Source organism: Zonotrichia albicollis, chromosome 36 (assembly GCF_047830755.1).
Source record: "Zonotrichia albicollis isolate bZonAlb1 chromosome 36, bZonAlb1.hap1, whole genome shotgun sequence".
Classification (NCBI taxonomy): Eukaryota; Metazoa; Chordata; class Aves; order Passeriformes; family Passerellidae; genus Zonotrichia; species Zonotrichia albicollis.
The window spans coordinates 2381115-2405291 of record NC_133854.1 but is presented as its reverse complement, the minus strand read 5'-3'; the positions used below and the strand labels follow the sequence as shown (position 1 = coordinate 2405291).

Below are 24177 nucleotides of genomic sequence, written 5' to 3'. Positions count from 1 at the left end.
CTGTCCCAGGCAGGAGCAGAGGTTCTGTGGCTCTGCCCTGGGCACAGGGACCTGCCACTGCCATGAGCTCCGGCCGCGGCTCCTCTGGGGCAGCTCCTGCTCTGCAGTGATGATGGGCGCAGCTGGGGGTGGCTGCAATGGAGGGGGGCTTCCAGTGGGCTCTGTTGGTCTGCCACACTGGAGCCAGCAGAGCTTCTGGAAGGAGTCTCCTCTTGTGAGCTGCTGGAGCTGGAGCTGGCACTGGCCACAGAGCCGCTGTGCTCATCCCTGACAGGCCCAGAGCACAGCAGCCTCTGGGCCTCCTTGCTGCACGATGGCAGTGAGGAGGCCGTGGACCAGAGGTTCAGTAGGTGTGACTCAGTTTCCTGATAAACTGTGCTGAGAAAACCCTGCATCCCTCCTGCCAGATCTAAGACACTCCAAGAAATCTGTTGGCACATTGGGAACTCAGAATTGTTTGCATTTTGAACAATTGTCTTATGAGTGCTTTTGATTGTTTTTGTCATTTTGTGTTGATTCAGCTGATCCTTCAGAGAAGCTGTCCTAATAATATAAAACATGGGGAATTGTGGAGACCCTGGGTTGGCATTCCCTGGTCTAGGGAGACACAAGAAGTTTCCCTCAAAAGCTGTTAGACCCCATTGGCTCCTTCCCCTGTTCCTGTGTCTGTTCCTGTGTTCCTGAGCCACACCTTCCCTATTCCCTGATTGCCCCCCTTATCTTTGTACTGCCCCGAGATCAGGGTCAGCCCCCAGGCCCCTGTGGAGACAAAGTGAGACCCTCTGTGTGTGGGTGCTGGGACCTGAACATCTCCCTGCACAGCTGAATAAAACATCTGTGGAGATTATGCAAAGGTCCTTTTTGCTTCTATACCCTGGACTATGCTAGCAGCAATTCAGACTGCTCCAGAGGAGAAGCTGCAGTACTGGCACCAAGATTTTGGCAACTTGACCATAGGCACAGAGGGCGTGCAGGATGCTGCTCTATGAATTCCTTACCCAGCCATCTCTTGTGCGGGCATATTCCCTCCAGCTTCTGCTGCAGCCAGGGCCACCTTTGGTCCAGCAGATGACATTGTTATTTGAAAAATTCGGCCCGCACCTTGGGCAGGAGGCCATCCACAGGCTCTGGTCCTGCAGCCCCCTGCTCAGCTGGGGACAGGGTTCCCTGTGGGGAAGATGGAGCAGCCATCACAGGGTCTGGGGGGCTGCTTTCAGCAAGGTGGCCAGGCTCTCTCCCTGCTGGACTCTAGCAATTGTTTGGGGGAGCTGATGGCAAATTGTATGTAGTCCTGTTCACCCTACTCAGAAAACCTGACAGCTTCTATCATTCTTCTGCAGAGTGGGCACGCTGGATTTCTCTTTGCCCACTGCAGGATGCAGCTCAGGCAGAACTGGTGGTGACAGGGCAGAGAAAACTCACATCCTTCTTATTGACCTGACAGATGGGGCAGCTCCATTCTGTCCCCATGGCCGTGTCTGTCTGTCCGAGCAGGAGGGAAGAGCTGAGGACCATGAGCTGCTCTCATTTGCAATCTTGCTTGGCCGGAGCCCAAGCTCGAGCCAGAGTGGTCCAGGCTCTGTCAGTGCCCAAATATAAGCAGGAAGGGATGTTGTATCACAATCCATTCCTTGGTGAAGGAGGTCCATAGCAGCCTCAAGAGGCACCTCAGACACTCAAAAGTCAAGGCAGTAACATATGGACAGGACACAGATGGCCGTTCATGGCTGGGAGAGCATTTGTAGACAGATCCAAAGACAAATTTCCCAGGAGCTCTCTACAGCTCTGGGATCTGCCCATCAGCTCTGTCAGAAGCTTCAGCAGAACAACCAAAGTCCTAAAAAGCAGCTTCCAGACACTTTTTCTACCATCCTTCCTGAGTAGTCGGGTTGCTTGATGCAAAACACTCTTTTTCTCCTCTTCCCCAATGCCCTGTGGACACTTGCAGCCAAAATAAAAAGCTCCTGGCCCTCTGTGTGATGTGATAATACAGTTTTTATATTTCCATGCTGGGATGAAAGAAAGCTGTGCTGTGGGTCAGGAGAGGCCAGGACCCACTTGGCCTTCCTGCAGGCCGAGGTGGTGCCAGCAGACATCCTGCTGCTTTTTTGGGGAATGTGTGAGGGGGAGTGGAGGGGGTGACAGAGAGGCCGAGATCATAGAGTGGAAACTCAGCTCCAGAGAGGCAGTGCAGACTCTCCCTGCTGAATGCCTGCTGGGGCTGGCAAAGAAGGAAAATGCCCCAGTAACAGCCTGGTGGCACTGTGTCTCAGGGACAGGTACAGGGAGGTGACAACAAACAGCAGCATGGCCCGGTCCCACAGCTTCTAGGAAGCAGTGACAGAGGGGCCTCATGTGCCAGAGATTTCAGAAAGGCTGTCTTCTCAAATGGCCACTCTGAAACCCCGCTCTTTGCCTCTTGGGTTTGTGAATGCTTTTGACAGACACAGCATCCTGGGGCAACGCCTTCCACGATTTCATTAAGCACTCCTTGAAAAGCACCTCCCATTGTTCAACTGAGCTGCCAGCCTGGTCATTTCAGAGGGTGCTGCCTTGGTGGAGAGGAAAATCAATCTTCTGCCTTCCAGGGAGCTGAAGGAGAAGGGACTCTTCACCATCAAACACCTGGCTGGGTCCCATTCAGAGGTCCTGCTTTGTAGACTTGGTGAGGTTTGCTTGGCAGTTACCAGCGAGGTGAGAACATTGTTCTGAATTGTCCCCCATACTTCATACACGGTGTGTAGAGTAGGTATGTGCTTGTTCATCTCCATGTGTGCTCAGGGTTTGCCTTCATTTCTGCCTGAGATTTCCAATGTCTGTCAGCTGTCTGTAGGATCTGTGGGTACATGCAGCTGTATTTACTGGCAGGTAGGGTATCTGACACTCATCTTTGAGTGTGGTGCCTTGATAATGCAATGTGCAAATGCAGAAACTGAGACACTGATGACGTTATTTGCCAGAGTCCCAGTCTCTGCCAAAGCTGTAATTCAACACTGCAAATTATTCTGTAGACCTGAGCATGTGTTTTCTGTTTCCTGGCATAGTGCTTCACCTGCTAGTGTTGATTTTTTGAGCAGGAGCACCTGACTCTTTTACCTTTATCACTTGTGCCTTTATGATTTGAAAGCAGCTCTTGCTTTAATTTTCTAGTAAAAGGGCCTAAAATCAAAGCTGTGGACATTTTAGAAGGGTTAAGTAGAACACTTAATGAAATTTTTATTTTAGGCCTGCAGTGAGAAGGTCTGAGGCCAGAAATTGGTGCCAGAGTAAGTGCCTTTCTGTGCTTGTGCTCTCCTGCTCTTCCTGTCCTTGTATGTTCCCTTGGACACAGTGGGATGTGTTGTCATTTCCTGGGACTTCTGTTGAAGGCAACTGGTTTTCTTTTCAAGGTGATTCTTATGTTTCCCCTCATAACTTCCCCAGGTGACCAACCTCTATTCCAAGGTTTCCTGCTCTGCCATTGTCACTCTGGGAGAGCTCTTTGTGACCTTGAAGAAGGACATGGACTCTGAGGTGGATGAGGTTGCTCGGGTCCTTCCCCAGATGGTGTCCAGCTCCCCAGAATTTGTTCAGAAAGCAGCCAGTCAGAGCCTGGGGATCATGGTGGAGAATGTGACTCCTGCACGAGCAATGACTGCTCTCATGGACATGGGAGTCAAGTAGGTTCTTCTTCTTTTAGTGATATTCTTCACCTTCATGTGTGTGGGAGGGAGAAGGGATGAGACAGAGAATGGGAATGGTGGGAGGGAAGGGTCCTGTATCCTGCATCTTCTGTGGACTCAGTGACTTGATTCTCCAACCAACCTCACTTCTTCCCTCTTGTCACCTATTTCTGCCCTCCTGCAGCCCATTAGTTCTCAGAATCACAGAACTGTAGAATATGGGGAGTTGGATGGGTCCATCAGGACCATCGAGTCCAGCTCCTGGCCTTGCCCAGAACAGCCCAAGGGTCACACCAAGTGCCTGAGATTGTTGTCCAAATGCTCCTTCAACCCTGTCAGGCTTGGTGCTGTGACCACTGCCCTGGGGAGCCTGTTCCAGTGCCCAACCACCCTCTGGGTGAAAAACCCTTTTTCCTGATATCCAAACTAAAGCTCCTCTGACTCAGCTTCCTGCTGCTTCCTGGAGTTCTCCCAGTCTGTCAGATTTTCCTAGATGTGGTGGCTGATGGGAAAGGGAAGGTGCCTGCAAAGGCCAAGGACAGAGCCTTATGCTTTTGTGGGTAGAGGGACAATTGTGAATGCAGCTGTGAGCAGTGTTTGGTATTTCACAGCTCTAACCACAGAGGCCCTGGGAAAACCATGTCTCCTCATGATGCCATTAACTTGAGAAATGAGGAGGCTCCTTGCTGGGGCGTGGAGCACATGGGGGACAATCTGCTGGGTGTGGCACAGCCTGCACAGCAGGTGCAGTTCCTGCCAAAGGAGCCCTGTATGACTGTGCTGGCCTTAGAGCTCTACTTTCTATTCAAACTGATGTTTCACATTAGCCTTGAGATGATGAATCACTTTACAGGCACCTTCACAGGCTGACTGCCATGGGACAGTTGAAGCAAATGCTGCCTTAAATGTTGGTGCTGGGCCGGATAGTTCCCAAGAGACACTCTCTGGAACAGGACAGCCTGGCTAAACTGCCTGCCACCCTTTCCTCAGCTTTGGAATGGAGTAAAACATTCAGATGGATCCGTTGCCAAGCCCCACAGAAGAAACAGGCTGCATTGCTGGATATTCTGCAACTTCATAGCCAACAACGTGTTTTCCCTGCATTTGTTGTTTCCCAAAGTTCTGCAGATTTGGGGATACATGGGTGAAAAGAGCCTCAATCCTGCTGCAGGTCTCTGTTGTGTGCATCTGCCCCTGCTCTCTCCATTGCCCTTCCTACTCATGGCATGGGGGGCCTGAAGCAGCTCCAGATGGAGGACGAGGTGAAGGCAATCACGGCTCAGCCTCACACAGAGGTGAGGGGGGAGCTGGGCCAATCTCTGCTGGGAGGAAGGGTCTTGTGGCAGCCCAGAGAGGCTGTGCACATTGCCAGGGAACAGCTGTGCCCTGCACATGCCCCTGCAATGAGCTGTGCTGCTGCCAGTGCCCCTGGAGCTGTGGGGCTGCTGAGCTGTGGGGCAGGCAAAGGAGCAGGAGGGTGCATGTGCAGCTGAGCCATTCCTGGAGAGCACAGGGCTCTGGGCTCCCTGCTGTCCCAGGGCAGCCCAGAGTCCAGGCTGTGCCTGTGCTGGCTCTGGGCAAGTGACTCAGGATTGTGCCCTGGCCTGCCTCAGTGTCTGCCAGCAGGAGCATGTTTCCCTGTGCAGCTGTGTAGACATTTCCAGGAAATGTGTCCCATGAAATATGGAGCTTCAGCTGCTTTAGGTTTGCATGGTGGCCTCTGTTAAACTTTGTGTCTCCATTTTGAAGATCTGACTGGTTACAGTCTTACCGAGAAGTTTTCTCTGGACACTTCCAATGTTCCCTCACCCACAAAGTCCTCGCATCCCATCCAGAAGAGCTCTCTTTCCTCCAAGCTCAGGAAGAAGCTGACACCTGTATGGAGAGTGTTTGAAGAATAGGATTGATGTGTTAGGCTTGATAGTTAAAGATTGTCATGGTTTGGGCCTGGCACAGAGCCAGTGCCCCCATGAGAGTACCCTCACCCTGGTGTCGGCTGTGAGATGTGACCAGGAATAAGCAAAACAGGCTCTAGCTTAAACATAAAGAACACTTTATTACCTAAAATACAGGAAAAATAGGAAAAACTATAAGGAAAAAAAAAATTGAAAACCTTACAAAAAACACTTTCCTCCTCCCCACAACCAGAATTTCCCAATCCGATACATTCTCCCAAATCACCAACTGCCCAGCTTGGCACCACCCTTTAGAATACTCAAACTTCAGTTTATGAAGAGGAGATGAGTCCTTCTCGCACCATAGGCTTCCCCTGGAAACATGCTGAAACCTCGTGTGCTTCCAAGTCACTCAGCACTGCCCGGAAAGTCCTTTTGCCGCTTGTGACATCGTCCCTCTGTGCCCAGTGCTCTCACCACTGTGCATGGACCAGAGCTGCTTTTAGGGCTGTCTTTTAAGGATGCCTTGTCTCACTCCAAAAAGGCACAGTCTCTGCTTTGGGACATCTGTCCCCCCCATATTTTTCCAACCCCCTGGGGCCGAGGGGTCCCCACGATGAACCCTCCTGGTTCCGAGGCACTGCTTCCCCCCAAGTGCAGTCTCTGTGTCACAGGAACAAACTGAGTCCATGGCCACACAAGAAAAGTCCAGCCAAAAGGCCACTCCAGTCATCTCTCCCCACTCAGTCATCTCCACATCCTTCGGGCCAGGTCCTTGTCTCATCTCATCTCCTATCTCCCTTCTTATTCAGCTCCGAGGAGGATCAGCATTTTTTTCAAGGTCCCAGTCATGTAAGCAAAAGGGTTAAAAGTTTCAGTCTCTGTCTGTCCCGGGGCTCCGGCACATCCCACACTCGCTGCAGCTCCGGCCGGGCACCTCCTCCCTCGCTGCATTCACCCCCCCTTTCTCCTCCTGGGCCGGCTGCTATCACATTCGTCGTCGCCGGCTCTTCTCTCTCTCTCTCTCCTGGGGGGGGGAATGGCTGCCCCATGGCTGTCTCTTGGGGCTGCTCCTCCACCCTTCCATCCTCAAGGGCCTCCTCACCCCCCATCTCTGTCCAGGCCCGGGGCTACCGCATGGCTGCCCCTCCCCCGCCCAGCAGCAGCGGCTGCACAGGGGAGGGAGATCTGACCTCCTTCCCTCGAAGTCCCAAAAGAGCCTCCCAGGGCCGAAGCTCTGCTTTTAACCCCTGTGTATTCTCGGAGGTGTGTCCAGACCCCACTGGCCACACCAGGTGCCAATATCAAACTCCAAGCATCCATTGGTTTGACCACAGCCTCCCAGAATTCCCACTTCTTCCTGGTCAAACCACCACACAGATGTACATATGTTCTGATTTTTAGATGTAGTTTTGAATTAATGTGTTTTGATTCTGTCTTTAAGTTTTGATGACATATTTTTAATTGTATAAATTTTATTTGGATGATGAAAAAAGTAAATAAATAAATAAAATTTAAATAAACCAAGAGGAGAATGTGAGACCAGGACCTGCTACCCTAGAGATTATGGGAGTGCAGCTCATTCAGTGTGCCCATGTCCCACCACATCCTTTCCTCATTGGGCCTCTCCTCTTCCTCTTTGGCCATGTTTGCTTCGTGTCATTCGTGCTGCTCTTTGTTACTTGGCATTACAACAGGGCCACCGTTGACCTGTCTGGGGGACAATGGATCCAAAAGATCCTGTCTAGTCAAAGGTTTTCTACCTAGGTGTGTTCTGTGCTCTCCAAAGGCCTGAGGAAAGAAACCAAGAGAAGTGTGCCCAAATCCCAAAGCTTTGCTCCTTTGCAATCTCCCACAGATCTGGCTCACAGGTATCTTCAGTCACAATTCCATAGGTAAGAAGAGGTCATGTATTTCACTGGGAAAAAATGCACTGCTTTGGCAATCACCTGTACATATATTTACCCAGGACAGCAGTCCAGCTGTGTGGTTTGCACCTTGTTTGCAGAAGGATGAGTGCACTCGGAGGCCAATAACAAGTGACAAGGATTCCTCAAATCTGCACTGCAGCCTGGGTGCCATTCAGCCCAGAGCTAGGGGATCATTTGTTCCCATGGACCAGTGCTTGCCAGTGGAATGAATTCCTGCACAGCTGTAAGAAGCAATTCTGGTTTCAGCTCCAGCTGTTGGTAGGCTGCATGATCATTGACAATGCTGCCCTTCCAGAAATTATTCTGCAGTTTCCTTTCATAGTTATTTGAAGCTTTTAAACATCACATTTCAGTTTGCTTTGCCTTAGGGAAAAACACTTCTGGGCCCGGTGCAAACTGTAACCTTTTGATAGCAAAGTCCTCATGGTTGCCAGCTTCTGATGTTACACAATGTCACCTGGCGGCATGTGTTTGCTTGGCTCTGGGTCTAGTCCCAGCCTAGTAAAGCCCAGGCAGTGTGGCACGTTGCAGGGAAAACTGGTCCATGAGCTTATGGGGTTGCCATCGGCAGCAGAGTGAATGTGCCCTTTGGGGATTCCTCTGGAGACTAAATAAGGGACCTACCCCATGCCACAATATTCTCTTAGATCTTTCTAAAATATCCTAGAAAAGGCTGTGAAACTTCACATCCCCTTGCACACCCACTGTTTGAAGACGGGCATTTTTGTCCCTCCTCAAAGTCATTGCTCTTGCACATCAGAAACATGAACATCCATCAACAGGAATGATGCATGGTCCTGCTGCTGCTGCTTCAGAGCTCTGGGAAGGTCAGACCTGGGTATTACCAATATGAGCACTTAATTAGCATTTCATGCTCCTTCAAGCTGTCCAGATCCCAGGGCTTTTTGTTTCAAAGCAGCCACTGCACCATCTCTAGGGAAGAACAGGAAATGGGAAACAGCGACTGCCAGCCTTGCAGGGGTGTGGGGGAAAACCTGAAGTGTCTGCATCAAGAGATGAATGGGAAGAGTGTAATTGCCAAAGCAAATGCTTCATTAGGATAGCAGGAGCAGTTCTTTACTGCATGCTTGCATGAAGATCATTTGGGATCTCCTTTTTGTGTCTCATGTAGAAAAGGAGCTCTTAGTAATACCACGCTACTTAAACCAGATTGGGATGTAGCTCTGTAGTGGTTCACAATGAAGCAGACTGCCTGCTGTGTCACTGCCAGCCCTGCTGAGCCTGCGAGGGACTGTAGTGTATCCCATGCCTGTTTTGCCTGCAAGCAGAGCTTGGTTTTCCTCATTAGTGTGGAGTAAATACAAGAGTAATTAAATGGACAATTAAACTGGCCACTTTGGAGGATATGCTCTTGCTTTCACATGTCAGTCATGCACCTCATGCTCCCAAGGCTTGTTACTCATCATAAAGTATTTTAACAAAAATCCTCAGCTCTCATGTTACATCTGAATAAAATTGCACAAGATCATCAAGAATTCTGCTGTCAGGAACAAGACAAGAGCCTTCAGACACTCACTTGCAGCTGTCCTGGATTGCTGCAGCCCTTTGTGCAAAGCTGCTGCAGACAGAGTGTTTGGAGTTGGTTTGGGCCTTTATGAAAGATCTGTGGAGCAGTGTGCAGGGCTCTCCTGGCAGGAAACTGTTTGTCCAAGCCCAGGGACACGGTGCCGGCAGGAGCGGAGCGGCCCCGCTCCCAGCCCGAGAGTCTGTGGGCTGAGCCACGCCGGGGAGAAAAGGCAGCGAGGGGCTCCAGCCCAGCTGCTTCACTGCCCTGCCCACTCCATGGAGCTCTGCCATGGGAGAAACCCGACGCCGGACAAGCCACCGAGCTTCCATCAGCTGCTGGAACTGCTCCGTGACAGCTCCTGTTCTTCCGAGAGAGACGCCAGCGCCTTCTTGGAATGCGTGTCATGGAGGGATTCTGTTTGTTAATTAACTGTTGGGGGTTTTCCACTTTCATCTATCAGTAGTAATTTCCTATTGCTGGAAAGGGATTGTTGGAACACTTTAGAGGAGATGACTTATTGCACAATATCCTGTTTGAAGTTGTCTCAAACTGTGCTAGACAGATGGCTTCACACAGGAGCATCCCCAAGGCTGCTGAGGGGAAGGCACAGAGGAAGACAAACCCAGTATTTCTGAGGGAACTCCTTGACACCAACCCAACCTGAGCTGTCAAACAGCAGACCTGATGTTTCGAGACATGGGCCAAAGGGGAAACCTTTCAGTGTGTTTGGTCTAGGCTGGGTTATGCTCGGGGCAAAGGTGTGTCAGTGTGTTGGATAATACTCTTTTCTTGACCTAGAGATGGGGCAACTGAGAGGTGTTTTAAAAACTTGTATTCCATTTTCAGTCTCATGAGAAGGGTGAGATAATACAGATGTTATAATTCACGCCATCACAATTAAGAACCCAACTATTTCCTAATTACAGTATGTCTTGGTCTATCAGCTTTTTGCCATGCCATGCTGTAGATGCCTTAAAGCCAATTATTTAAAACTACCCCTTGTGGGTCCCACTACAATGCATCTTTCATAGCTCTGTTTTTCCAAAGTCTTATTTGCAAGGCTATCTTTTGGAACTTTTTTCCAGTTCCATTTCTCTCTCGACAATATCTGTCCTATTCCATGGCATTTTTAAGTTGGCATTTCTTGTCTCAAGATTTATATACAGACTCATACTCTGTGGGCCTTCTATTACATCCTAAAAGCTTTCTACATATCCATTTCCACATCAGTGCGCTTGACTCGTTCTCTCCTCATTGTGTCTGGCAAGCACAGGAGCCCAGAGCTCCTGCAGAACCCATCACAGCACTCAGTGGGAGCAAACTTGTGTCCAGTCCTCGCCTGGAGCTGTGGTGCCCAACATTCCACCTCATTGGAATGAGGAACTGTTCCTGCTCTTTCAGAAGGAGCTAAGGAGCTTTGGCCTTCAGGTCAATTGTCTGCAGGCTCCTGCAGTGCCTGGTGCTGCTCCCTTGCCAGAGGCCTCCCAGGCCAGGGGGCACATCTGGGCTGCTGTGTCTGGCTCTGGTGCTCCCTGTTCTGGGCAGTGAGGAGGAGCTGCAGAGGCTCTGCAGGACTGACAGGATGGGCTTTGGGGCTGGCAGGAGAAGCTGAGGGACCTGGGCTGCTGGAGCTGCTGAAGAGGAGGCCCAGGGCTCATCCTACAACTGCTCCAAGGGTGGTTCCAGAGAATCCCAGAATCAGCAAGGTTGGAAAAGGCCTTGGAGATCATTAAGTCCACCCTGCGCCCTGGCACTGCCTTGTCTTCCCTGAGCCTCCTCCAGGATAAACAACTGCAGGTCCCTCAGCCACTCCTCACAGGAGTTGTGTTGTTCCAGACCCCTCCCCAGCCTTGTTGCCCTTCTCTGGACACGCTCCAGCCCTTCCATGTCCTTCCTAAATTAGGGGGCCCAGACCTGGACACAGCACTGGAGGTGCTGCCCAAGCAGTGCTGAGCACAAGGGAAAAATCACTGCCCTGCTCCTGCTGGCCACACCATTCCTGATCCAGGCCAGGAGCCATTGGCCTCCTTGGCCACCTGGGCACACTGCTGGCTCATGTCCAGCCTGCTGTCCCTCAGTCCCTGCAGGTCCCTTTCTGCCTGGCTGTCCAGCCCCTCTGGCACCTTGTTGAGGGAGGGAGGCAGGGAGGGAACGGGTCCAGATCCAATCCTTCCTGAAATGTGGTGTTTGCTGGCACTGCCAGTTCCCAGATCTTGATATTTCCATATTCTGACACAGCCCAAGTGCAGCAACTTGCTGGCAATAGAAGTCAAAACCAAGCAAATACCTGGTACCTGCAGCAACCCGATCTCGGGTTTGCTGACACCGCCAGTGCCCAGATTGGGAATGTTTCAGATGCCTGCACAGCCTAATTCCAGCAGTTTGCTGGCACAGAAAATTAGCATCTGGCAATTTCTCAGTGCCAGCAAAACCTAAATGCAGCAATTATCTGGCAAAGAAAGCCAGAACCCAGCAGCTTCCCAGTGGTGCCACCAGCACAGCCCAGGTCTGGTGTTTGCTGTGCAAGTGCCCAGATCTGGAAATTTCCCAGTGCTGGCACAGCCAAGTCCAGCTATTTGCTGGCACAGAAAGCCAAAATCTGGCAATTTCCTGATGCCAATACAGGTGCCCAGACCTGGTGTTTGCTGCCACTGCCACTGCTCACATCTGGACATTCCCCTGTTCTGGCAGAGCCAAGTCTAGCAATTTCCTGGTAAAGAAAGTCACAATCTGGCAATTCCCTGCTACCGTCATTGGCAATGCCAAGATCCAGTGTTTGCTGGCACCACCAGTGTCCAGAGGTGGGAATTTCCAGGTGCCAGCACAGCCCAAGTCTAGTAATGTTCTGGCAAAGAAAGCCAAAACCTTGCAAATACCTGGTACCTACAGCAACCCAATCTTGTGTTTGCTGATACCACAGTGTCCAGATCCAGAATTTTTCAGGTTCCTGCACAGCATAATTCCAGCAATATGCTGGCACTGAAAGTTAACATTTGGAAATTTCCTGGTGCTGGCACATTCCCCACCCAGATCTGGTGTGTGCTGGCACTGCCAGTGCCCACATCTGGCAATTTCCCTCTTCTGGCACCGCCCATGTCCAGAATTTGCTGGCAAAGAAAGCTAAAACCTGGCAATTTCCCCTTGACAGCAATGCCCAATCTGGAGTTTGCTGGCAGCAGGATCCCAAGAAAGAAGGAAGGAAAGAAGGAAAGAAAAGAGGAAGGCATCCAGACCCAGTCCTGCCTGGAGCCTGGAGCCTGAAATGGGCTGTTTGCTGGCACTGCCAGTGCCCAGATCTGGAAATTTCCCTATTCTGGCACAGCCCAAGGGCAGCAATTTGCTGGCACAGAAATCCAAAACCACTGGCAGCTTCCTGCTACTGGGTCTGGCACCACCCACATCTTGTGTTTCATGTAACCAGAACCCAGATTTGGAAATTTCTCAGTGCCAGCAGAGCCCAAATCTGGCAGATTTCTGTCACTGGCAATGACACCACCCAGATCTGGTGTTTGCTGGCAGCGCCAGCGCTCAGATCTGAAAACTTCCTGGTGCTGGCACAGCCCAAGCCCAGTGATTTGCTGGCACAGAAAGACAAAATTTGGAAATCTGCAGGTTCTGGCTCCAGCACCATCCAGATCTGGTGTTTGCTGGGACTGCCAGTGCCCAGATTTGGAAATTTCCCGATGCCTTAACAGCCCAGGTCTAGCAAATTGGTTTTAGCTAGCTTAGGATGAGAAGTTCCTCAGATTGTGACTTTTCTTTTTCTGGAAACTGTTTAAACCTGCTCTGGACTGAAAACCCAGAAAAACACCGGCGGCAGCTCACACCTGTGGCCCACCGAGCTCTGAGACACTGCATTCCAGCACCAGAGGGACTTAGAAGAGACCGAGTGAGCCAACAACAACCCACAAAAAGGACTTTCTGAATTTGCCATCTCTTCAGCAGTGTCAGAGGTTTTATTTATTATTATTAATTTTTCATGCTTGTGAATACTTTACTTGTTAAATAAACTGGGGTTTTTTCACTTTTCTCAAGGGAAGTCTTTTCCTGAACTAGTAGGGGGAGGGGCTGCTTGAACTTGCTTTCTAGACGGACCCTTTTGGAGGTTTCCTCCCAAAATTTGCCCTAAACCAGCACAAACAGTCAAAATGAAAATTTCACCAGTGGCCTAATTTCCTGGTGGCAAATCTTGTGACAGAAGCTTGACCATGTTCTCCATGAGAGATTCTTGGGAAGAGCAGACAGGAGAAGATTCCTGGAAAACTGAAACAGCTTTCCAGAAGGGAAATGAAAATGAAAGAAACAATCCAAGATGTTTTCCTCTATTTATGTCTATGCTCCCCTTTTCCATGTTGCACTGCATCTCCATCCCAGTAATTCCAGATGCACCTCACCTCTAAGATCGGTGACTTAGTGACTTTTGGACACTCTAAAATACCATGAGCCACACACAGTTTTCCTTCCCCTCTTTTTACTGGAAAGCAACACTGGAGGTGTAAGTGCAGTGCTGGGGTCAGGTATGAAATAAACAGGGCCAGGAGACTTCTTCTCCTTTATAATGCCTTTATTAAAAGTGATCAGCTCAGGATTGGGCGGCTCGGCAGGGCTGCAGTCCCCGTCGCGTATCCCAGGGCGACTCAGAGGAGGAGGATAAGCACAGCTCCGTCCACTAGGGGCAGAGCCGGGGGATCCAGTCCTCGTGGGAGCTTTAGGGCGTGAGGTCCCCGTCAGATGTTGCCTCTGAGCCTCGCTGGTTACCCTGGTCCCGGCGTCCGGACGACTCTCTGCTCAGGGCGAGAGGGACTCCGCATCTCTGCAGGCTCAGCACTTGGCTCCTCACATCCGGACATCACTTTAGTCTCTCAACTCTTAGGTGGCTCGTTGTTTTTAGGGTTTTCTCGTTGCATTTTGGAGTCGGGGTCCCAAAAGCATGCTGGTCCTGGAGTCACTTTGCATAACCCCCCCCACCCTCTCAGGTGTCTTCCCTATGCTGGGAAGAGAACACAGCCTTGGGGAAGGGCCATCACCCCACCCCAGCCAGGGCCTTTACTAATACAAAAGGGGTGATAAGCTACAATGACCCGTGATTACAATAACAAAGCACACAGAACCCTGGCAGAGACAGATCTGGCTGCCTTTTTGTAACTTTTTCTCACAAAAAAAATATTGACCGAATTTTTGTTCATAACAGTCCCCCCTCTTTTTCTTTGATCGAGCTTAAATTCTTAAGCTCGCATCAACTCACAATTTTTTGTTTTGAATCTACTATAAATCTCTTGTGCACTGTGGTAATCATGCTTACTTAACCTTGTTACTTTTCTTGGTTTTTCCAGATTGGTTTGTACAGCCAATACTGTTTTACTAAAACAGACAAATAAGCATAATAAAAAGAGCAATCCTTCAAGTACACACACAGCGAGAAAAACCACTTTTTCCCATACATATTTTCTGAAAATCTCTAAGTTCTCCCACCCACTGGGATCAAGTGTAGGAGTTTGATCTTGATTATTTACACATGCCAATCTTTTTATTTCGTTTGGAATGTCCCTAATAATTGAATTCTTTTAATACTGCCTGTAGCCAGATGACTTTGTTCAACACAGGTTTTGGGATCTGAACTTGGCTTTTACAATTTTGGATTTTCTCAATTTCTATTTCACTTTCCCGGTTTTGTTTAATTTCTCCCAAATCATTATATATAGGAACTCCCAAACTTGATCCAGTTTCTTTGGGTAATAAGAAAATTGGTGTTATCACCTTAGCAATGCAGTTGCCAGATGAGATCAAACTTAGGGGTTTAGAGTTTCCCTGAAATGTGTTCCAAAAGGGGTTTATCTCTTTTCCAGTACACTCATATAAATACTTGTAACAAACAGTTTTTCTTACCATTTTCACCATTTCTTTGCTTTTTGCTAGATCTGCTGAGCTTGTTTCAGCAGCATCACATTCAAAGCAAAACCAGGCTTCCTCTATAGGGCACTCTCCTAGGAGTGGCTGCCTAAAAGTGGCAGTATTCTGGGCTATCCAATACATGCTCTTATTTTTCTGATAAAGGACCAATTGGGAGAGGTTAACACCATCAGTGTTAGAACTGATGTGGACTCTCGACAAGGAGCTCACTTCCTCCTCATAGAGGGGTTGGTAGCACTCTCTGCACGGCTCAGCTGGGCTCCCCTGAGCACCACCAGCAATCAGAGCCACCAGTACTACCCTTCCCAAGAGTCCGGTATGGGTCATCTTGCACAGCCTGCCCACCCGGCCTTGCCTCTTGGGGAATTTTTTTTCTGAGGAGAAGCTTCCAAGCTCTTTAGAGTCCCTTCTACCCGCTTCTCTGGTTCAGCCTCTCTTGGTCTGTTCCCTACAAATTTTAGTTTCCCCCCCCAGGGGAGTGTTCCCTAGAGGATTCACCTGGAGTCTTTGGAAATATATATATTGGGGAACTTAAACTAGAATTACTTATTTACAGCCTTAAATTTTTACCAACATAATTTACACAAAACAGTTTTGAAGCATTTTAAGCAATATTAGAACTCTGATATCAATTTTTCCCATACAGTTCAGTCTTTTTGACTCTTCCTCCTGAGAGTCAACTTTAAATCACAGTATACCCAGGTGAATTAACTTGTGATGTGGATGAATCCTTATCCAGTGCCCAGAGGTGAGTGGTGTGGACTCTGGCCCAATGCCAGAGGGGAAGACTGGGAGTCTGGCCCAATGCCAGAAGTAGACAGGGGTGTAGTCCGGTCCAATGCCACAAGGAGAAACTGGGAGTCTGGCCCAATGCCAGACGGAGAAACTGGGAGTCTGGCCCAATGCCAGACGGAGACAGGGGTGCAGTCCGGTCCAATACCAGAATGCCAGAGGGAAAAACTTGGTGTTGAATCCTGGTCCAATACCAGGGGTGAGAGTGATGTGAGTCCAACCGTCTTAGTAATGAAGAATACCTGAAACGGGCTTTCAAACACAGGCATTAATGGTCTACTGTTAATGATTTTATCAAAACTCAGCTTCTCTGTTTAATGTTATCAGTAATTTCTCTTTTTCCATAGCTTGTATGTTTCTCTCATCAACTTCTACATACTCTGTATTTTGCAAGGAGTTGTATTTCTCAGCTAGCTTAACTCTCAAAGTACTTTTATTCTCCTATTTTTTCTGTGTATTTAATTCACTGGTTTTCTGTTCTATTTTCAAGATCTTATTTATTTATCTCTTGCTTCTGTTTCTTACTTTTACTTACAGCTTAAATACTTCTTTCAACCCCTTAACACTTTATCTCTTTTTCCCTTTTTTTTTTCTTACACCATTCTTTTACAATACACTTCCTTCTAAGGAGATGTGGTAAAACTTGTAATGCACAATCTACATTACCTCTATTCTAACTCATCTATATTCACTCTCTCATTTCTCATTCACTTTCACACATTCCTCCACACCTTTAAGACACAAACTTATTGCTAGAAAATCACAGGTCCCTATACCCCCCCCTCACCTTGGGGTTGGCCCACAGGTCTCAGTATCTCTGGGCCTCTTGGAAGGGCCCTGACTCTGGTTGCCTCTGGTGCACATTCACCTGTGAGGCTGCCTGTGTGTCACTCATGCTCTCACAGCTACGGCTCCCTCACACATCTCAGGAGCACTAGTCTGGTTTACAGGTCACACACACACACACACACACACACACTTTGGTCACAGCCCCCACCCCACCTGCCCGGGAAGTTGAGGCTGACTTTTCTTGTGACTCACTCTCACACACACAACAAGACAACAATAAGGTACCTTTTACTTTCACACCACTTATTACAAGTTAAGTATTACTGGCCAGTTTTGGTGCTATTGGATATCCTTTCTACCTAGCTGTTTTTTCTAACTTCAGATGTTACTTTGTTGAGACAGGACTTATCTGCTCCTGTATCAACCAAGAATTCAAATTCCTCATTTAAGGGTCCCACTTCAAAGTTTACCAAGGGCTCTTCTAGATGTCGCATCGGGTCCCCTAAAGTATAATGCCCCTGACCCTCTACTTATCACCTCTAAGGATTTTCCCTAAATTATCTTGTTCCCTGGCTATTGCCACATCGAGACTGAGCTTTCTACAAAACCTCCTGGTATGTCCTGGCTCTCCACAGTAATAGCAATGTCTTTCTCTCAAAGGGACTTGAGGTGTCTCTATCCCTCTTGCACCTGACAGTACAAGAGGCCTATCCGTGCCTCCTCCTGGTGGTGGTCCCGCCCTCCCTGCACTTTCTCTAGCTACAGCAACCATGATCTTAGCCTTGGCCTTTGCTTTTTCTTCCTCCCTCCTTAAATAGACCTTCAATGCCTCTCTTAATAACTCATTAATGTCTCTCTCTTGCCAATCTTCCATCTTTTCCAGTTTTCTCCTTATATCAGGCCAAGATTTGGTAACAAATTGGACTTTTAGTAGCATTTGACCTTCTGGGGTGTCTGGGTCTATTCTAGAGTACAACTGGAAGTTCCGCCTTAGGCGATTAAGCCAGGCAGCAGGAGCTTCCTCTTTCTCCTGTGTGCCCTCAAATGCCAATTGGGTGTTAGTTCCTTTGGGAACTGACTCTTTGATCCCCCGTATTATCAAAGACCTATATTCCATCATGGCCTTCCTCCCCTCCTCCTGGTTAGGGTTCCCGCTGGGATCCGTAAGTGGCAATTTCTGTTCGCCTGATGGCACCTGGGGTCCTGGACGGTTATCCTTCTCCCAAATTCTTATGCTAGCCTCCCTAATCATCTGGACCTCTTCTGGGGAAAATAATATACTCAGGATAGAATTCATCTCCCCCCAAGTGTAGATATTTGGACCTAGAAATTGATCCACTTGGTTAGCTATGCCCACTGGGTCCTCAACTAAATGCCCCAACTCTTTCTTGAATCCTCTCACCTCAGAAGCAGTTAGGGGAGCATTCACAAAGCCAACACCTCCCATTACTCCTCCCATAGGAACCTCTCTGAGGGGAAAGAGTCTCTCTGCCTTGGAGGTCTTGGATCTGGTACCACAGTACGGCCCATCTTCAGATGCCAAACTACTTTGAGGGATATCTGGGTTACCCTGAACTTTCTGCCCATCAGCAGGTGTATTTGCTGATAGCTGTTTATCGGGCGAGGAGGCATTTGTGTCCCAACTAGGAGGAGGTAAAGGGACAGCAATAGGAGGGGTAGAAGAGCCTGAGTGGATATTAAGTGCAGCTGGAGAAGGGGTGGAGAATGCAGCAGGTGGAGTAGGCACTTGTGGTGGTGCAGAAGGAACTGGAGGAGATACTGGGTTTATCATAGCGGAAGCTGAAGAGGTAGAAGGAGGAGTTTGAACAGGTGGTAGTGAGATGGCAGCCGGGGGAAGAACCGGACCTGCCATTTGAGGTGCTTGGAGAAGAGGATTATAAGGTGGAGGGGCAGAAGGAGGCAGATAATCCAGGGGATCCCATCTTTTCCTATCATCCCCTCCTTCATTCCCCTCTTTCTTCCTCTGTACCTTACAAATTCGCAGCCCTTCATCCCCAACAGCGCTCTTTAACCAGCAAGCTACATACAATAATTGCTCAGGATCAGTATCCCCTCGAGCTGTCAGATAATTATTTAATAGCTGGCACATCCACTTATCCTTTGTCCCACACCAAGGCCATCCTCCTTGTATCTCTAATTCTGGCCACACTTCCATACAATAATGGATCATTTTCGCTTTATCTAATCCCTCCGTGGCCTCTATAGAATCCCATTTTACTAACAGTTCTCCTAAGGGACTATTAGGATGTATATACCTCAGTCTCTTACCGGTCTTTCTACTATTACACCCTCCCATTTTACAGGTCTTAACAGTAAAAAATCCTAAAGGTGCCTTTACTGACCGGTAATTTCAAAAAAGAACCTTCTTTGAGGAGCTTCAGCCTCCTCCACTGAAACTTCAAATTTCTGCCTGATGCTCAGGACTTTATACTGAAACAACTGCCCAATCTCTTGATTGCCTAACTTTCCCCACGTCAGGTCTTACATCTATCGGGACTTGAACACACGAAACCTCGGCCTAAGAATCCGGGTCGTGCCTGACTCCCTCAGTCAGGAAAAACAACTGCCTGATTTTAGTTTGCCTAACCCGCCAATTTTTAGGCTTCACCGTATCAGGACTTAAAAGCAAACCACAGCCTCCTTCGCTGGGGTTTTTGCCTGGTTCCTGTGCCAGGACTTACTTTTGCCTGCAGGGCTTATGAGCTACCCGAATCCTTCTCGGGACTGACAAAATCTTACGTGAATCCTTCTCGAGACTTACAACTGCTACCCGAATCCTTCTCGGGACTGACAAATCTGCCTGACTTCCCTCTGTCAGGGCCTATTTTGGGTGCGTGCCACTCATACAAATATTCCCTCCGCACGCCCAGAGGGGGGGGGCCCTTTATTCCCCCTTGGGAGACGACTCACTCACGCTAATTCCAAGCTCCGCCCCCTGTTCCCGGCCGGATCCTTCGCAGGAGTCCGGAACCGCGGTACTGAGAGGTCCGCTCTTGCTTCGAAGGTCTGGCTGCCGGCCTTCGTCTCATTCACACACACATGCGCACGTCTCCCGCTCCCGCCACCGGCTCTCTCACCAATCCGGTGTTCTGGTGCTCCTCTGCGTCGCTGCTCCTGAGCTGATCCCTCTGGTCCTGGTAGCCAGCTGTCCTGAAGTCCAAGATGGCCAGTCTTGAGTCTTCTTGCGGCGTGGCTATCCCGGACGAGGCCCCAGCTGAAATAAACAGGGCCAGGAGACTTCTTCTCCTTTATAATGCCTTTATTAAAAGTGATCAGCTCAGGATTGGGCGGCTCGGCAGGGCTGCAGTCCCCGTCGCGTATCCCAGGGCGACTCAGAGGAGGAGGATAAGCACAGCTCCGTCCACTAGGGGCAGAGCCGGGGGATCCAGTCCTCGTGGGAGCTTTAGGGCGTGAGGTCCCCGTCAGATGTTGCCTCTGAGCCTCGCTGGTTACCCTGGTCCCGGCGTCCGGACGACTCTCTGCTCAGGGCGAGAGGGACTCCGCATCTCTGCAGGCTCAGCACTTGGCTCCTCACATCCGGACATCACTTTAGTCTCTCAACTCTTAGGTGGCTCGTTGTTTTTAGGGTTTTCTCGTTGCATTTTGGAGTCGGGGTCCCAAAAGCATGCTGGTCCTGGAGTCACTTTGCATAACCCCCCCCACCCTCTCAGGTGTCTTCCCTATGCTGGGAAGAGAACACAGCCTTGGGGAAGGGCCATCACCCCACCCCAGCCAGGGCCTTTACTAATACAAAAGGGGTGATAAGCTACAATGACCCGTGATTACAATAACAAAGCACACAGAACCCTGGCAGAGACAGATCTGGCTGCCTTTTTGTAACTTTTTCTCACAAAAAAAATATTGACCGAATTTTTGTTCATAACAAGGTAGGAATCCTACCCCAAGGGAAGGTGGCCCGGCAGTGTCTGACCCTCAGCAAGGACAATGCCCAGCAGCAGGGGAGGGGACCGCTGTGCCAGTGCGCAGGAGTCAGGGCTCTGCATCCGGGCTCAAGGCTGCAAAGTTCCCGTGTTTGGACAGAAGGAGGGGCTGTCCCCGGGGCGCGCGGGGCTGGAACGTGGGGCTCGTGGGGCGAGCGGGGAACGGACACGGGGACGAACGGCCCCGGTGCTTCAGTTGCAGCGGCGGCAGCGGCGGCAGCAGCGGCGGCGGCAGTGGCGGCAGAAGCAGCAAAACAAATACTTTTTAATAGTCTTTCTCCTTTGCTTTCTCTTTCTCTCTTTCTCTCTTTCTTTCTCTTTCTCTCCCTTTCCAGTTGTCCCGCACCGTTCTCTCTGAGTCCCTTGCCCGGCGTCCCTCTCCTCTCCCCGCCTCCATGTCCCCTGCAGGGCCGGGCCATGCCCCCGGCCCGCCCCCGGCCCCGGGCGGGGCTGCCCCGTGCCCGGCCCCGGCCGTCCCGCCGCGGTCTCGCCTCGGCCCGGCTCGGGCTGTACTGGCGGTGGCGCTGCTGGGCGGGCATCAGTGCCTGGGGCGGGGGCGGCATCGCCGCCCTTCGGCTCCGCCTGGCCCGAGCCCGGCCCCGGACCCGACGCAGGGTCCAGTCCCGACCCCGGCCCCGGCCCCGGCCCCGGTCCCGGCTCCCCCCGGGCCCCGCGGAGGACACAGGCAGCGCGGCCGCTCCCGCCGCCTCCGCTGCGGCTTCCCCGGCCCGAGCTCCGCCGCTCGGCAGCGCGGCCTCCGGCCCCAAGCCGCCGGGGCCCGGGGCGGGTGGGGATGCCGGGCCCGCGTCGGGTGAGGGGCGCTCGGGGGCCGTGGCTGGCCCCGGGCCGAGCGCTGACAGCCGCGTCTCGCCCGCAGGGAAGGCGCAGGAGGCCCTGCAGGAGCGGTACCGGCTTGGGTCGCTGCTGGGGCGCGGCGGCTTCGGCACCGTCTTCGCTGCCACGCGGCTCTCGGACGGCGCCCCGGTGAGTGGCGGGGCCGGCGGCGGGCGCAGGAGGAGGGGATGGAGGAGGAGGATGGGTCTGGGCATGGCGGGCGGCGAGCTCACCCCGCTGCTCTCCCTCGCTCGCAGGTGGCCATCAAATGCGTGCCGAGGGATCTCATCCGGCACTGGGGCGAGCTGGTGAGTGAGCGGGGCCACCGGCAGCAGCCGGGCCGTGCCGGGCGGCGAGGAGCCGGGGCCCGGCAGGGTGGGAGCCGCCGTGAGCCCTGCGGGGAGAGCGGGCGTGGGCTGAGCGGGGCGTGCAGAGCATCCCGGGCTGGCTGAGGGCTCCCAGAGCCCCGGCACGGCCTCGGCCCCACTGACGGCACCACGCTCCTCACGCAGCCCGACGGCACGAGCGCCCCGCTGGAGATCGTGCTGCTGGCCAAGGTGTCCCGTGGCCGTGCCGGTGTCATTCAGCTCCTGGAATGGCTTGAGCTCCCTGACATCTTCCTGCTGGTGCTGGAGCGTCCGGAGCGGTGCCAGGAGCTCTCGGGTGTCCTGGCGGAGCGGGGGTTCCTGCCGGAGGAGGAGGCGCGGGAGCTGTTCCGCCAGGTGCTGGAGGCCGTGCAGCACTGCACCAGCTGCGGGGTCCTGCACCGGGACATCAAACCACAGAACATCCTGCTCGACCTGGCCAGCAGGCAGCTGAAACTCATCGACTTTGGCTGTGGCGCCTTCCTCCAAGACACAGCCTACACCCAGTTTGCAGATGAGCCCTCGCAGGGGATGCTCCTGGGCATCTCGTGGCCCAGCCTGGGTGCAGCACTGCAATGGGATTGATGCTGGAGCCGAGTTGTTCCAGGTGGGGTGTGAGGGTTGCCAGCTCCCAGCCCTGCTGACAGCCTTCAGCACCCACTGTGGCCTGGGCTGGGGCTGGAGCTGGGGCAGCCAGCCCGACACAAACCCCCATGGGGGTAGCAGGGAGAGGGGTCTGACCCCATGCCCTGGATGGTTTGGTGTGCAGGCGAGGAAAGGCTTGGACTGCTCCACTCCCCTTGTTCTCCTTGGCTTATTAAGATTTTTGGGGGCTGTGCAGGTGGGAAGGAGAGTGGGTTTTGTCCACTACTGGGTGGGTTTTTCCTTTGTGTGTCATGGTTGGGCCTTCCTAGGGTTTCTTCTGCCCTCTTCCACGACCAGTGGCTTCTTTTCCAGCCCCGAGTTTGTGCACAAGTCCCAGGTGCTGGAGAGAGGGCAGCGCTCACCCCGTGTGCCTCTGGGGCAGCCCCCACATGCCCAGGGATGCTGGGGCCAGGCTCTGGGAGCAGCAGCATCCCCCTGCTGATCTCTGTCTGTGTTCCACAGGAACCCTGTCCTACAGCCCCCCAGAGTGGATCCAGCACCAACGCTACCACGGCGAGGCAGCCACGATCTGGTCCCTGGGCCTCCTGCTGTGCCACCTGGTCATGGGGAAGCACCCGTTCAGGAGGGGCCAGGAGATCATCCGGGGGCGAATCTTATTCCCACGATGGCTCTCTCAAGGTGGATCCTCATCTCTGGGCATGTGGGGGAATCCCAGTGCTGGGAGTCAGCAGCAGGCTGATGGGCATCCCACTCTGGCAGCTGCTGAGGAGGTGGCACATGTCCTGCTATCCTGCTCTCCTCCAAACAGAGTATCCATGGAGAAGTTTAGGCCCAGCTCTGGGCACAACCAGCATGACCTGGGCGTGGAAACAGGGGGACAACTTCTCCAACTGATTGGTGATTTCTGGTTTCTCTCCCCAGCGTGCCAAGATGTCATTAAGAGATGTTTGTCCATGCAGCCTTCGGACAGGCCATCCTTAGAAGATCTTTTCTGTCATCCTTGGGTGAAGGGTGTTCCTCTGCCCTAGAAGACTGAAGAGATCCACGTGCACTGTTGGATCCAGGGGCCTGGCAGGTACCAGCTCCATGCATCTCTTGGCAATCAGTGGCAAAGCAAACCAAGCTGGTTTTGTCCTGCCTGTAGTTCTGAGCAGGGGTCAGCAGAAGGGAACACACAGCTCTTGGGCTGGAGCTGAGCTGCAGACATGGTGTGGCAAGCACTGGTGGCCACCAACCGCCCTGGTTTTGTTTGTATGGTTCATGGATGGCTGGGGCCCTGGGCAGAGCCCTGAGAGCCTGATCTGGCCCCAGGGAAGGAGAAGGAGCCCCTGGAGAAGCTGTTCCAAGTGGGGCTGCTGCTGGAGACACCAAGGACAACCTCAAGGATGACAATCTCTTCCTTGGCCTGGCCAGCTGAAGATGATGGACTTGCATTCTGGCACCTTCTTCAAAGCCAGGCTCCAGGCCCAATTTGCAGGTGAGTCCACAGGCAGGGGGATGCTTCCAGATCTGGACATGGCACGGCCTGGCTGGGCACCAAAGATTCCCCCTTTGCAAGGGCAGATGCAATGAATTCTTCAGTCAGCTGCCCAGCTGCTTTTTGACTCTGGGCAGCTACTGAGGGCTGGGTGTGCCATGGCAGGCTGCACGCTGGGCACATGTGCTGCCCTCCTGCTCTGCTGCCAAAGACAGCAGGGATGGGCAGCTCTGGGCACAGCTCTGGGCACAGCCAGCATGGCCTGGGCACCGCAGGCCTTGGCACAAGGGGACAGGAGCCCTCAGCTGACTGGCACTTTCTACTTTCTCTCCTTGCAGCCGGGCTCTGCGGGTGCTGAGGCTGCTCTGGGCTCTGCCAGGGCTCTGCTGGGCTCAGCCCTGGGCCCAGCTGGGCTGGCTCTGCCCT

At 51.9% G+C, this 24177-nt stretch overlaps 1 protein-coding gene across 1 annotated transcript in view; it reads left to right on the top strand.

Moving 5' to 3' along the window:
- Positions 1-23787, top strand: part of LOC141726545 (serine/threonine-protein kinase pim-1-like) — a 40732-nt gene extending 16945 nt beyond the window's left edge. Inside the window, exons 2-6 of the mRNA XM_074531470.1 lie at positions 21219-21453; positions 21561-21611; positions 21816-22177; positions 22771-22952; positions 23196-23787. Of these exons, the coding sequence (XP_074387571.1) occupies positions 21219-21453; positions 21561-21611; positions 21816-22177; positions 22771-22952; positions 23196-23302 (937 nt within the window). The 3' untranslated portion in view covers positions 23303-23787. The remainder of the gene's footprint in view (positions 1-21218; positions 21454-21560; positions 21612-21815; positions 22178-22770; positions 22953-23195) is intronic.
- Positions 23788-24177: the final 390 nt, after the last annotated feature.